At 35.8% G+C, this 14,233-nt stretch overlaps 1 protein-coding gene across 2 annotated transcripts in view; it reads left to right on the plus strand.

The window, feature by feature from the left end:
- The first annotated feature begins 6,373 nt into the window (after positions 1 to 6,373).
- The window catches only part of LOC142336166 (oxysterol-binding protein-related protein 9-like), a 61,819-nt gene continuing 53,959 nt past the window's right edge, over positions 6,374 to 14,233 (plus strand). For both annotated transcript variants that reach the window (XM_075384778.1, XM_075384779.1), the window contains exon 1: positions 6,374 to 6,650. In XM_075384778.1, the coding sequence (XP_075240893.1) occupies positions 6,392 to 6,650 (259 nt within the window). In that variant the 5' untranslated portion in view covers positions 6,374 to 6,391. The remainder of the gene's footprint in view (positions 6,651 to 14,233) is intronic.

Genomic DNA, 14,233 nt, shown 5'->3' on the forward strand with positions numbered 1-14,233 from the left:
TTGACTCGGGTTTGAAAATCTTATGACACTTGAAGCCCCGTATATCAAAAAATGAAACCGCAAATAATTTTTGCGATGAATCGGGGTGGGATATGACAATAAAAATTATTTCAATCCAAATTTGACGCTCGGATTTACCGAAGCCTCAAAGATAACAACAAAAGTGAATTAGGGCAAAGCCGATTGAGGGAAACAAAATAACCGGAAATCCCAAAATTTTGGAGAAAAGATCTTGTTGTGTGTAATAAATGTGAATAAAATTTAAAGGTATATTAAACTGTACATAATAGAAAACTTAATTATTTCAATTCGTTCCCTAGAATTAGATGAATTTAATCAAATAAAAGTGTAAGTACTATCTGAATCAATTTATTCGATTGTGCTTTTGATTTTATTAAAAGCAGAAGATTTCCCGAGACAATGAAATACAAAAATAAAACTAAAACAACGATGCATAAAAATTATGTTTTTCAACAATTTTTTGCAAGCGTTTTCCTCCGCATAAAAGTCAAATGAATAGCAAAGGACAGTTTTTGAAAATTGTTAATGACCAAGTAAACATAAGCAAAGCAAACGTCACAGAAGCCACATCAGAACTTAGAAACCAGTAACGCATGTGCATCACACAATAAAGATAACATTGTACTCAAAAAACCTCTTGACCTGTTAAAAACTCTGATGATTGATTGTTTTCAAGGCTGCGCGGTTGTTTCTACTCTTTTTGAAAAATATTTGATGTTATCGCCATCTTTAAAGATAAAGACTGTGCATTTGTAAAACAAAACACACATTCTAAACCTACTATGCAATACATCAAATTATGCGAATCATTTTCATTTGATGAATCGTATGACGTAGTAAAATTGGAGCATCACAAAATACAACATGGGTTTTGAAGACAAAAGTCTGTAGAAGCGCAGATGCTGTTGTTCCCAAAACATCTCTACAACAATTTTGAGGGTAGTGATTACTCTTGGTACTGTACCTGTATTTCCAGAAAGCGCTCAATATTATTCTACATAATATATTATTGCGGCAAATTGAAGTGGCAGGTGTGGGAAGTGTTTTCTTGAAGTGCTGATGGCAACTATGTACGAAAAAACAATTGTAAGTCAGAAACTGTGCAGTTAAGAAGTGGTGTACCCCTAGGATATCTCTAGGTCCAATTCTATTCATCAAATTTGTTAATTAGCTATCTGTGTCAATATCTCAATATTATGCTTTCGGTTATGTCGAGGACCTTTAGGTCCTGGCAACGAAAAACGATGATATAAAATGTGTCAAAAAACCAATTGAAAATTGGTGTGTGTGCTAACGAAAAAACGTAAATAAACAAAAAATATTTTCTTACTAGTCACAACTAAAAAACCAAGATCAACCTGAACAACGAAACATTAAAGTGGCAAAGTGCCCAGGAATTATAATGGCGCCCGAGTTGAGCTGGATGCCTCAGGGTAAAAAAAGGGCTCTAAGGCATTAGAAGATTTTATTTTTTAGAAAGAAACTTCGGCGTCGACGAAACTACGTGCAAATCTTAATGCATACAAACAATATGTGGTCCAATAGTAAATATACAACTCTCTATATATGTATAGCTCCATATAGAGCTACATGATTTACTTCTTTTGACTGCTTTTTTCATAGTAAACTATAGTCTAAACTTTCAGATCAGTAAATATTGTGGTCTACCAAATAAATAAGAATTAGAGTGAGTAAACATAAGACAAACATGAACAAAATGTCAGGTGAACATTCCAGGAGACTTTCCGGCCAAATCTTAACGATTATCTGTAAAATCAAAAAAACAGCAATATACAGTTAAAGAAAAAGCGTTTCACTGACGTATACTGGAATTACTTCTCTGGCATCATTCAGAAGCCAACTCTTGTACTTGTACTTGGACATTTTGTGCAACAGCAACGCGCTACGGGAAGGCAAATCAGTCATAAAATGGAGGATTGTTAACCCAATTACCATGATATTGAAAAAGAAACTACGCTGCTACATCGATTTTAAGTTAACATGACAATGAAGGCAAACTCGAAAACTTTCGTTTTTGCTAATAAAATTCATTTTTAATTGACAATTTGTTTGTCTTTAAAATCTTTAAATTATATCTGTATAATCACAACTGTAGCTTAGGACAATTTTAACAGAAAGCGCCTAACTGAACTATACTGGAATTCTATTTTTTTAGGCACTATTCAGAAGCCCTTTTCTTTTACTTGGACCTTTTGTGTAACTGCAATGCGGTACAGAAGGTCAAATCAGCCAACCAATGAAGGGTTGTTAACCCTAGTGCCACGAAACGAAAGCCTAAACTACACTGCTAAATCAATTTTAAGTTAACTTGACGGTGAGGGCAAAGTTCGAAAACGTTCGTGTTTGGTAATCAAATTCTTTTTTAATTGGCAATTTTTTTTTCTTTGCATCTGAAACAATAGCCCCCCTCCTTTTATGATAAATTTACTATGAGTTATGTGTTGATGGTTATTTAACCACTAAGCGGGGAGTCTTCGATCAGCTGGTTGTCTTTCTTTTGTTTTTTTTTGCCGAAGGCTGTTTTGAAGGCGCCAGTTATCGGTTCCACGAACTCACTCCCCTAACATATAGTTTCTTCCAAGACATTATCGAGACCCTAAGTTGTCGGCTATCGGTCCTATGGGTAACCAGAAACTACTTGTTTGATCGTAAAGCTCAAATCCTCAAATTTGTAGGTCGCCTCAATAAAAATAAAACAAAACTCCTAATTATCAATTACAAACTCCCTTCCCCTGAAAATGACTGGAGACAATTGCGCCACGCACCGTTAAAAAATAATAGCGGCAATGAATTTGTCTGCTGTGTCTGTTTTAGAAAATCCACCAAACAGCTGAGTATAACAATTTTACGAGACAATGATACTCTAATGAAACTCAAAGGGAATCTAATCCACATCCGAAACGCCTGTAAACTAGAAAAAACTAACTTTTTGAACAAAAAAAAATTATGCAAAAACATAAAACAAAATTGAGGAAAAGGTTGAAAACTACCAGGAAGGAACAAGTAACAGTTGAAAGAGCTCCAAAATCAAATGCAAGCAATAACTCAAAAAATAGAACATTCAGGCAACTTATAGAAAATTTTCAAACTGATCTCAAAACAGTGAATAAATACAAAGAAGCACAAACGATCTTTAGGAAAAATCAAAAGAAAATCAGTGGCTTAAGAAAAGGTACTTAGGAATTTACAGCGGAGGCATCTCCGAGAAAAAAATCTAGCCTTTCTGGCAAAAGACCTCATCATGATGTTGCAGCAGTCAAGTCAATCCTTAATTTTCTTAAAGTTGATGACAAAAAGCGCAAAGGCATGGCAAATACGGTCAAAGTAAAGGCTATCTTTGAAAACTGCTCGTTAACTCGGCAAACTTTACTAGGCGAGATCTCATTTCAAGCTGCTGTTAAAGTTAAGGAATACAACAGATATGATCAAGCATTCTACGTAAAATTAAAAAAAAAGAGTGCAGATACCAAGAACAATAATGAGCGTTTAAAAATTCGTAAAGAATCCATTGAAAATAAAGAAAAACAACTTGACATCCAAAGATTTAAGAGTTCGAAAATTGAATACTTTGAAAAAATTAAGGGGGTACGGCTTGACAAAAGCTCATTTCACGAAAACTACTCTAACGAAATTGAATTTCCTTGACTATTCTTTTCAATGCTAACATTTACGCGAAGTTTAATTGATTTGGAAAGAAGAACAATATCTGAAACATCGTTAACCGCAGACATTCTATCATAAGCAATCTTTCTGATCAATCTCCGAATTCAATATCGGAATAGAATTTCTTAGTACTGCAAACGTCCTCTAAGAACGCCCAGCCTCTATTGTTTTGCTATATTTACAATGCCACAATCTTGTTATTATTACAGGTGATATTAACTTCTGGCAAACAGTTTGGACTACAATGTTATCAAACAACCCCAATAAAATTTAAGTTTATAGCAATTTAGTGGAACATATTTTAAGAAATTTTGTAAGGAACTAACTGGATGTAGTTCTCAGTAACAGCACTGTGTGAGTATAACGATAGACTGTAAGCAAAATCTATTTTCGGATAAAATTTTTTCTCTGACCACAAACCAATTTAAACCAGAATAAAATTTGACTCAATCAAAGCTGTACATGTATTGCCCAGTGTAAATTATGCCTTCGAAAAAGCAGACTGGTTAAAATTGAACGCAAATATTGATAACGAGCCTTTTATTCCAAATTTTTGTAGTAATGTAGATGAATTAACTTGAAAATGTTATATTCTGAGAAGCAATTGACAAAAATTTTTAGCCGAATTATCAAACACAGATCAAAGTTACCATCATTGATATCGAGCTCTACTTCCAATCTAACTGAACGGCTGAATAGCCTAAAAAAGGCAAGTTAATTATCGTTATGTAAACTGATCAAACTGGAAAAAACTAGAATAAGGAGTCAAAAAATCAAGCGAAGATGATTTGGCGGATCTTGAAAATACAGTGCTTGAAACGCGTGTGTTTTGTTAAAAAACAAAGTATATCAAATGCGTAACAAAAACACCGGAAATCAACTTTCGATGACGAATTAAAAAATAAATACTTTAATAAGTACTTTGTATCCGTTTTTTTGCGATGCTGAGGAGATTAACTACACAATTACAAAAGATCAAATTAAACATTGAGTTGCACCAAAAATCAATTTTTTTAAATACATTTCCAGTTGAATCCTGATAAATCAACAGGATCAGATCAGTTAGCCGAATTAATTCCAAAAAAATGCCACAAATAACCGTGCAAGTCCCTAGCCATCTTGGAAATATGTCTCAACAATTCAAAGCTTCCCCACATTGGAAAACAAGTCAAGTAATGCCAATATTCAGGGAAGGCAATAAAGCTGACATTACTTGTTATCGTCCAATTAGCCTTCTCTGCTTCATATCAAAAGTTTTAGAGAAAATTTTACTTGATGAAGTCTACGGCTTCTTTCGTGAAAACAATCCATCCAAGCCAGTTCAGTTTTTCAAAACGTCGATCACCGACAACTCAATTAATTATCTTCTCGATCAAATTAATGATTGCATCGATCTAAATTCCTTGGAAGAACTTATTGTCTTGTATCTTGATTTCTCTAAAACCTTCGATACCGTATTTATAAAGTGTTACTCAACAAACTGAGACTACTAAGAATAGGCGGAAACATTCTGGGCTTGATAAAACCTTACTTATCGGACAGAAAACAATTCTATAGAATAAATGGTTGAAAATCATCTTTCAGGCATGTAACCAGTGGAGTCCCACAGGGTTCAATTCTGGGCCCACTCTTCCCGTTGTTGTTTATAATTAGCTGCCCGAAGCGATGCCAAACACCAGAAGCTTCGGATATGCCGATGACTTTAAAGCGATTGCCCTTTTATCAGGACCAAATGAACAAAGTGACAAAGCATTGAAAACGGCTCGAGATGAATGAAAATAATGCTAATACAAAGAATTAAGGTGTTTTGAACATACAAGGGAATTTGAAAACCATATTTATGCAAAAAGATCTAAAACCAGTTACATCTCAGAAATATTTAGGTCTTATTGTTCAGCACAATTTAATTTGGAATGAAAATTTGTATAGGCGATCAATTAAATTAATGGGTGCTCTCTTCCAAATTTAACGCAACTTAACAAACTTGTGTGACTTGAAAACTAATTTAAGTGCCTAAACTGGTTATGTAGTACCCATAGCGGTTTATGCCTCCCAAACGTGGCTACTTAACAGAAGGAACTTGCATGAATTCGAAAAGGTCCAACATCATGCAACAAAATGGATGCTGAATACATGTTAATTATCGAAGGAGACTTGAAACACTTGAAATAACTACCGCTGAGACTCTATGTTGAAATGCATGCCTGTCACTAAGAAAGGGAGAATATGAAATTGAATTTTCTGAACCACATGCAACTTACAACGAACCTACTAGACAAAATGAAAGGGGAGAGTACAGCCTCACCAAAAGTATGTTTCAAGATTTTTCGACTTATGCGGGAACGAGGTTAACAAAACTACTCTGCAAGAAATATATCGGAATTTCTTCAGGGAGCACTTCTCAGAAGAAAACAAATGCAGAGAGATCAATGGTGACAGGGCACAAACGGAGAAGATCCATATTTTTTTGAGGTTGCTTCAGAATCACTACCAGCATTAAGGGTTAATATAGAATCGGTTATAGATTTTTTGAACGTGAAAATGACGTACAATAGGCTTAAGATTACCAATGTGTTGGCAACTGTGCGGATTCGCGAAAAGTAATCATGATGTGTTGTCATAACAAGTTTTCTAGTAACACAAAACCTTCGTGTGGTTTTTGTAGTTATATTAATTTTAGAATGAGATGCCTTTGGGTGCCGACAAAGCCAGCAACAAAAAGTGGGGCCTTCGACGCCTCTCTCTGACCAAGTCAAATTTCTCCAAGCAATCAAGCATCGATTCATCTGGAGCGCCTGCTCAAGTTGCAAACAATGAAAAAATTTTGGTGCCTTCTTCACCCAAAGAAAAGGAGGCGTTGAATGGAACTGGAGAACAGATCGAAAATGTGCCGCCTGACATAAAAGATTCCAGAGACCAGTGGTCAGACGACGAAGAAGAAGAATGTAAGTGCATACAAGCAATTTTTGAATTTTTGTTTTCCTTACATAAAGTTCCGTCAAGTTTTTGTTGGCCGTGTTTATAAATGGCAAAATCTGAGATCTCACTTGTTAACTATTATTTTTTCGGAAAGTTTTTCTTTCTACGGTTAATTTTTAGTACCAAGTTGTTCTGGATCTATTCTGTTTGCCCCCCCAGCTTAGTGGGCTGATATTTTTACGCCTCCAGGCGCACGTGCTATTTTATTACATAGTAACGTGCGAAAAACCGTCTCACAAAGACAAACAATGAGTTCTTCCGAAGGACCAAGACACTGTACAACCATGTTTTGAGGAAGCTGAGCAAATGCGACAAAAGCCGTACTGACTGACATCTACTGGAACTACTTCGAACAAGCCTACTCCCCGACGAACAAATGCACATGGAGATTCCAATGCCGATGCGGGAATTGCAACATTACTACAAAACTATTTGTCAAACTGAAACTGGACTGACTAATGGGTGAAAACCCTTGAACTGTGCTCAGAATTTTATTCTACTACTATTACTATATAACCACATATAATTTGTAACTGGGGGTGTAAAAACACTGGGGGGGGGGGGTGCAAAACACAATAGATCCGTTTTTCGTACTTTTTTCTAGTACTCATTAATGACCTATCTTCTACTGATCTTTCGCTTTTATCGGTTGGAAAGACCAAAAACTGCTTTTTAAATTTTGGGGTTGAAGCAGTCCACCCCGTGAGCACAGCCTAGGATTTAGGTATTTGTGTCACAAACATCAGTTGAGAAAAATGTAAAATGAGAAAAATGTAAAACAAAAGATAGACAACTATTGAAAACAAAGAACTAATGGCGAACGTAAATGGGCCAAAGTAAGAGCCTCCCTTCTTTAACAACAGCTCCCCTTGAAGCATCAGATCCCATGAAATGGAACTTAGATGTGACTTCCGTATATTGAGAAGACTTGGCTTACTCTTTTGACATCAATCAAAAGAAATCTACATCTTGAATTACCTCTTCAAACCAAGTTAACAAGTACAAATCATTCCTTTTGTCAGCTCTCCTTTATGTATATGAGATTTGGTCTGCCTCCTGCGCCGAATTGATGAAATTAGAATTTTCGAATAAAAAATTTCGAATTTTGAAGAAAAAATATCGATTGCTGCCTGCTGCAGTTTAAAGATTTTATAATGCTGAACCGAATTTTGACGGACGGCAAACATGATGTAAGTGCTAGGAAACTCATCCAAATTCAATACAGTCAACACTTGCGAAGCTCGTCCAAAGCAATTTTTATTTTGAATAGAACAACGAAATCCATATGTGAAAAGAACTTTGTTTAGAGCTGTCAGACTGGGAAATTTAGCTCAAACTTGTTTGAGTCTCAATATTTTATGGACTCCTGTCTTATTAAAAGTGAACTTAAAACTCTTTTACTTGCTTTTGTTAATAACAATTTGATAATGATCATTTGAGGTGTTTACGTTGATTTCCTCTCATATATATTGCCCCATGAAGCAATTAGGTCTTTTACTACAACAACTTCTAAGTGGATTATAGAACGTTCTTGCGTGGACGCTCTCATAATTGCGTGTAATTTTTGTGGTTAATAAATTAATTTGATGTGTAATATTACAAACTGTTTCATTTAAGTTTTACAGGTTTTTAAACGTAAAGAAATATCTGATTGTCAAGTCCACAGCGGTTCCTGTTCAACAAGCTAGCATATTTCGTGATTTCAGCGTCAATTAACCTGTTCCTAGTTAAATTTGATAAATACAATTTGTTTCTGCATAAATCATTTACGCTTATTGTTTTTTCAGTGCCAGCTATCCCTGTACACTAACATTTTTTCTCTCAGATATATGATAAATGTCACCACGTTGATGAAGAAGACTGATATGTTTTCAGTGTATGAGAATCTTCGATCATTGTATAGTGGGAGCGTTTGTTGTGAGTGATAAGTGAGAAATTTGGGTTTTCCCCGCTATTCAATGATGGAGTCATACCGGCGACTAATAAGTCTCTAAAAGCCACTAAAGCTTTTATCCAACTAAAAGGCAACATATCAATGAAAAGCACCCACTTCCTCCCATCACACAATGATCAGGATTGTGTTATACAAGCAAAACTGCTATGGGCAAAATCGAAAGAGTTCGGTTAATGACAACCTGACGTATTCTGTCTTATAGAGGCAAGCATTATAAAGAAAGTGTGACTGCCTTGCGACCGCTTTTGCTAGTCTTTCTCTTGAGCTTACTGTTTCTATCTTCTGTGATATTGAAAACATGGCGTCTCCAACCTTCGTATCTAGTTGGTTCTTTCACTGCGATAAAATTTTAAGTGAATATTTTGATTGTAAAAGGCGAAAACGACGCTCCTTCCGTCATTTTTTACGCCGCATATGCATCTCACGAGTAAGAGATATAGTGTGCCACAAACAGCTCATAATGAAGGTATTTGCCATCATCTAATTCGGGATGAGGATTGTCAACATACAGTTATTAGACACAGCCATGTATATCGAACAATTTTCTCAAAATCATTCCGAACTTTCAGTATGTTTTCCTGAATCTATTCTGCTTCACCCCCCAGCTTTGTGGGCATATAACGTTTGCGCCTGCTGGAGCCTGTGCTCCTTGTTCCATATAAGCGTGCTATATAATAGCTAAATTGTAATTGGGGGCATAGAAAACATTGGGGGCAACAATAGATCCGTTTTCTTTTTTACAGAAATACTTTCTTTTTTATAGATGCGAAGCTCTAAGCTGAGCGGAGCTATATTGCGGTGTCCTTGGTTTTTGTTTCGTCGTCTGACGCTCTTTTTTGTTTTCCAAATGTTCACATAGCAAAGCCCAAAAAGGTCATATTTTCTGAATGACTGCTTCCTCTCACTAACGGCTCTGGCGCGCATGACGTCATTTCTCAATCTCTCTAGCAAAAGTTTTCGCGTGATTAGATTTTGATCATAAGTGACTTGCCTCACTCAATAAAATGATTTCTGCACTTTAAAACTTGAGTTCGATTTGAATTAAATTAAGGTCAAAGGAACCCATATGTGTACTACAGGTTACTAATGAAAGGGCTTCTGCGCAATGAATTTTAACAAGCTTTATCAATTTATCACTGAATATTTTTTTACATAGCGTTCTGAGCGGCGTCCATACCTTCTATCTCTATCTGTTTCTATCTCTATTATATGGCACGCAAGTTTGTTCTTTCGCAGCCATTCTGGCAATCTTCCGGCTATGTTAAGAAAAAGTTAAAGCAATTGTCTGATTTTACAATAATTTGACATTAGCATCAGCGTCTGCATAAGCTGAAGTTTTTAGTGACTTTTTGCTGGCCGATATTCCACTTCTGTTACTAGTTTCTCGAACTTCAATAATCCATGCAGTTAATGATTTGGTTACAATATGAACGAAATCAAGGAGCCATTGTTATTACCAACGGGATGCTGCCCGTTTTAGTTGCAAGAGAATTTTTGATGTTTCAATTGTCAAGAATCAGTTTCCAGATCTGCAAACTGTTTGCCTCATTATTTTTTGAATCACACAGTCCGGATTCTTGGAAGGTTCTGTCAGTTCAAGCATTGTTCAAAAGAGAAAATCCTTAATGGAACCTCTTGTAGACCTATCAGTAAACTATCGGAGCATGCTATGTCCTATGAGAGTTTATGAAAATTTGTTTCCTTATTCTCAAAAGTAAGTTAGGCGTTTCTGTTTGGCTTTGTTGGGAATATATTACTTGGTTTGTGGTTACTGCTCTTCTTTCACAATTTCCATATTAACTTTTACTCTCGGTACCTATCATTTGATTGTTATCTTGATTTCAGCAAAGATTTTGATAAAGTTTCTCATCATATTTTCTTCGAAAGAGCTGTTGTTTTGGTATAGTTTACTCTTAGTTTGTTGCCTCATATTTAAGTGACTTGTCAGATTACTGCAGAGGGACGAAAATCAGGAACCTTGAAGTGATTAATGATGTACGACAACGATAATTTCCGGGGCCACTTTTTTTTAACGAGCTTGCAGATGTACCAACTCATTGCAAATTCTTCTTATACGCTGGCAATAGTAAGTTTAAGTCCAAATCGATAGAGCCTAGAATGTGAACAGGCCTGTTATTATTCTCGGAGTAAAGAAACGGAATGGATAGTTTTACTGTATTTAGTTATAGGTGGCGCCTGAACATTGGATAAACAACAACGCTTAAAAATTCCCGGTATTTTTTTGCGTCTGAAGTGGAGTGAACATCTTTCAGTAACTTCTGCACTTTAAAAAACTTGAGTTCAATTCGAATTAAATTAAGGTCAAAGGAACCCATGTGTACTATAGGTCACTATTGAAAGGGCTTCTGCGCAATGAATTTTAACAAGCTTTATTATTTTATCACTGAATATTTTTTTTACATAGCGTTCTGAGCGGCGTCCATACCTTCTTTCTGTATCTGTTTCTATCTCTTATTATATGGCACGCAAGTCTATTCTTTCGCAGCTATTCTGGCAATCTTCCGGCTATGTTAAGAAAAAGTTAAAGCAATTGTCTGATTTTACAATAATTTGACATTAGCATCAGCGTCTGCATAAGCTGAAGCTTTTAGTGACTTTTTGCTGGCCGATATTCCACTTCTGTTACTAGTTTCTCGAACTTCAATAATCCATGCAGTTAATGACTTGGTTAGAATATGGACGAAATCATGGAGCCATTGTTATTACCAACGGGATGCTTCCCGTTTTAGTTGCAAGAGAATTTTTGATGTTTCAATTGTCAAGAATCAGTTTCCACGTCTGCAAACTGTTTGCCTCATTATTTTTTGAATCACACTGTCCGGATTCTTGGAAGGTTCTGTCAGTTCAACCATCGTTCAAAAGAAAAAATCCTTAATGGTACCTCTTGTAGACCTATCAGTAAACTATCGGAGCATGCTATGTCCTATGAAAGAGTTTATGAAAAATTTGTTTCCTTATTCTCAAAAGTAAGTTAGGCGTTTCTGTTTGACTTTGTTGGGAATAGATTGCTTGTTTTGTGGTTACTGCTCTTCGTTCACAATTTCTATATTATCTTTTACTCTCGGTACCCATCATCTGACTGTTATCTTGATTTCAGCAACGATTTTGATAAAGTTTCTCATCATATTTTCTTCGAAAGAGCTGTTGTTTTGGTATAGTTTACTCTTAGTTTGTTGCCTCATATTTAAGTGACTTGTCAGGTTACTGCAGAGGGACGAAAATCAGGAACCTTGCAGTGATTAATGATGTACAACAGCGATAATTTCCGGGGCCAATTTTCTTTTTTAACGAGCTTGCAGATGTACCAACTCAACGAAAATTCTTCTTATACGCCTGCACGAGTAAGTTTAAGTCCAAATCGATAGAGCCTAGAATGTGATCTGGCCTGTTATTATTCTCGGAGTAAAGAAATGGAATGGATAGTTTAACTGAAAACTCAGTATTTAGTTATAGGTGGCGCCTGAACAATGGATAAACAACAACGCTTAAAAGTTCCTGGTTTTGTTGCGTCTGAAGTGGAGTGAACATGTTTCAGTAAAGCTTCAGAAAGTGTATTGGAACTTGATAGTTTTAAAACGCAATCTACCTTAAAACTTATACAAGTCCTCCCAAGTTGATTTACACCTCTCATTAATTAATTCGAGTCTATTCCACGCATCAGAGAACTTGACGCCTTCTCAGGCAGGTTTGACGAAATTGTAAATTTTTGAAAAGCTAACAGCAAAAGGGTGTTCGATTTAAGACGATTGTTGAAAGGCTGTGCGTTTGTAATACAAGCTATTTTCTTTGTTGATTACGATATTCAAAATGAATTGCTTCAAAAGCTGAAGTCTCTCTCTCTCTCTCTCTCTCTATTGAAATCCATGATTTCTTACTCGTGTTTACAATTGATGGAAATTACTTTTATGTGACGGTAGGTCTCAACAGAATCAACGATGGTCGAAAAAGGCAGCAGAGCAGAATGGAGTTATTATTGGCAAATAGCCAACTATCAAAACAGATGAAATTTTCTTTCATTCAACGAAAAATCTGCAGAACTTTAGAGCAGGGACTATAACTATGTACTAATACAATAAAAATTTTATGAATAAGCACAGAATCAGCAAAATATTTGGGGACTACTTCATTAAACGAAGTTTGACTACTCTAGTAAATTTCATGGATAATTGTCTGCAAATGTGGCCACAGCAATAACTGTCAAAAACTGAACATATGGACTTGCAATATTGGTGTCCACCCAAGGGATTAACCTAAAGCCTAAGTTACTAACTACTACTTAATTCTTATAGCTCCTCGATGTAGCTTTTTGCAAGATCCGCTCGCAATGGATAAGGGTCAGATTTGTCGCCATCCCCTTGATCAAGACAATTGACAATAATGACTCAATTCATAACAGGTTTTCTGACAATGGTAGGATTGCGGGAACCCTCGTCAACCTTTGCCGAGCTCTATTATAAACTACTGGAACATAGCAAAGCTTTGGTATAAGCAGTAAATCGGCCTTGCAACTCATGGTTGGAAGCACTCAATAGCCAAGGAATTATTCCAATGATCAAGCGTATAAATCTTTTCCGGCTGTTGTGTCGTCGATTCGGTCAATGGGGAGAGCAGTTGTTTGAATATTTAACAACTTCTCCAAAAACCGAGTAAATCTACCGAAACTTCGCTAAATCGCGGAAAGCACACCAACCTCACCAGGTCTTTTCCTGCTTGAAGAAAGGTTTTCAACAAAAAATTTCTTTCAGAACGAGTTTTGGGAGCTTTTGTGTTTAATTAGTGTCTAGCGTCTCTTCAGCCATGCAAGGAGAAAGCTCCCCTAAAATGGTAACTTCAACTTGACAAGAACAGATTTTAATAATGGCCTCTTGGGTATGGATTGCCGCTAAGAATACCCACAAATGCCAATACGACACCACACGCTCTCGATTGTCCGAATGTAGGAACTCCGCAGCTGCAGCTAGCTACTGACTATTCCAACCGCTCGGCATTCGTTTGCAGGAAGTTTGCCCGATGCTTGTATTTTGGTTCACTCCTTCTTTACACATCTAAGCGAAAGATGAGAAACACCATTTTGTAGCGCCTAGAGTCTGGTTCTGATTTGTGTTAAAAGTAATGGTATTATTAAGCAAATCGAAAAAGGGAAGTCTGATGACATTATGAAGTAAAACGGAGGGGTTGGGAAGAGTTGTGTATATATACATTTTATGTATTATAAAATTGATATTTTAAGTTCTATATTGAAATTTATTGAAAACTTTTTTTAGAATGTAAGATGCTCTGTTGCCTATTCAACAACTAAGTATAATTTATATAAAGAATATATAATTATATTTTAAAGATCATATCATAATCATATTAACGAATAAATTAATTTTTTGAAATATGCTTGAAAAAATGAGAAAAATCAACTAAATGCAATTCGAACAGAAGAAATAGGTCGTGGAAAGCTGTTTTATGTCCCTGATTGTCAAAAATAACTTTAAGTTTATGCTCCTCAAGTATAATAATTTGAAACAGATTTGCAGTTTCTTTAGCAAAAACAATTTCAAAAACCTAACCCCGATGTATTTTTTA

Source organism: Convolutriloba macropyga, chromosome 3 (genome assembly GCF_964194025.1).
Source record: "Convolutriloba macropyga chromosome 3, txConMacr16.3, whole genome shotgun sequence".
Classification (NCBI taxonomy): Eukaryota; Metazoa; Xenacoelomorpha; order Acoela; family Convolutidae; genus Convolutriloba; species Convolutriloba macropyga.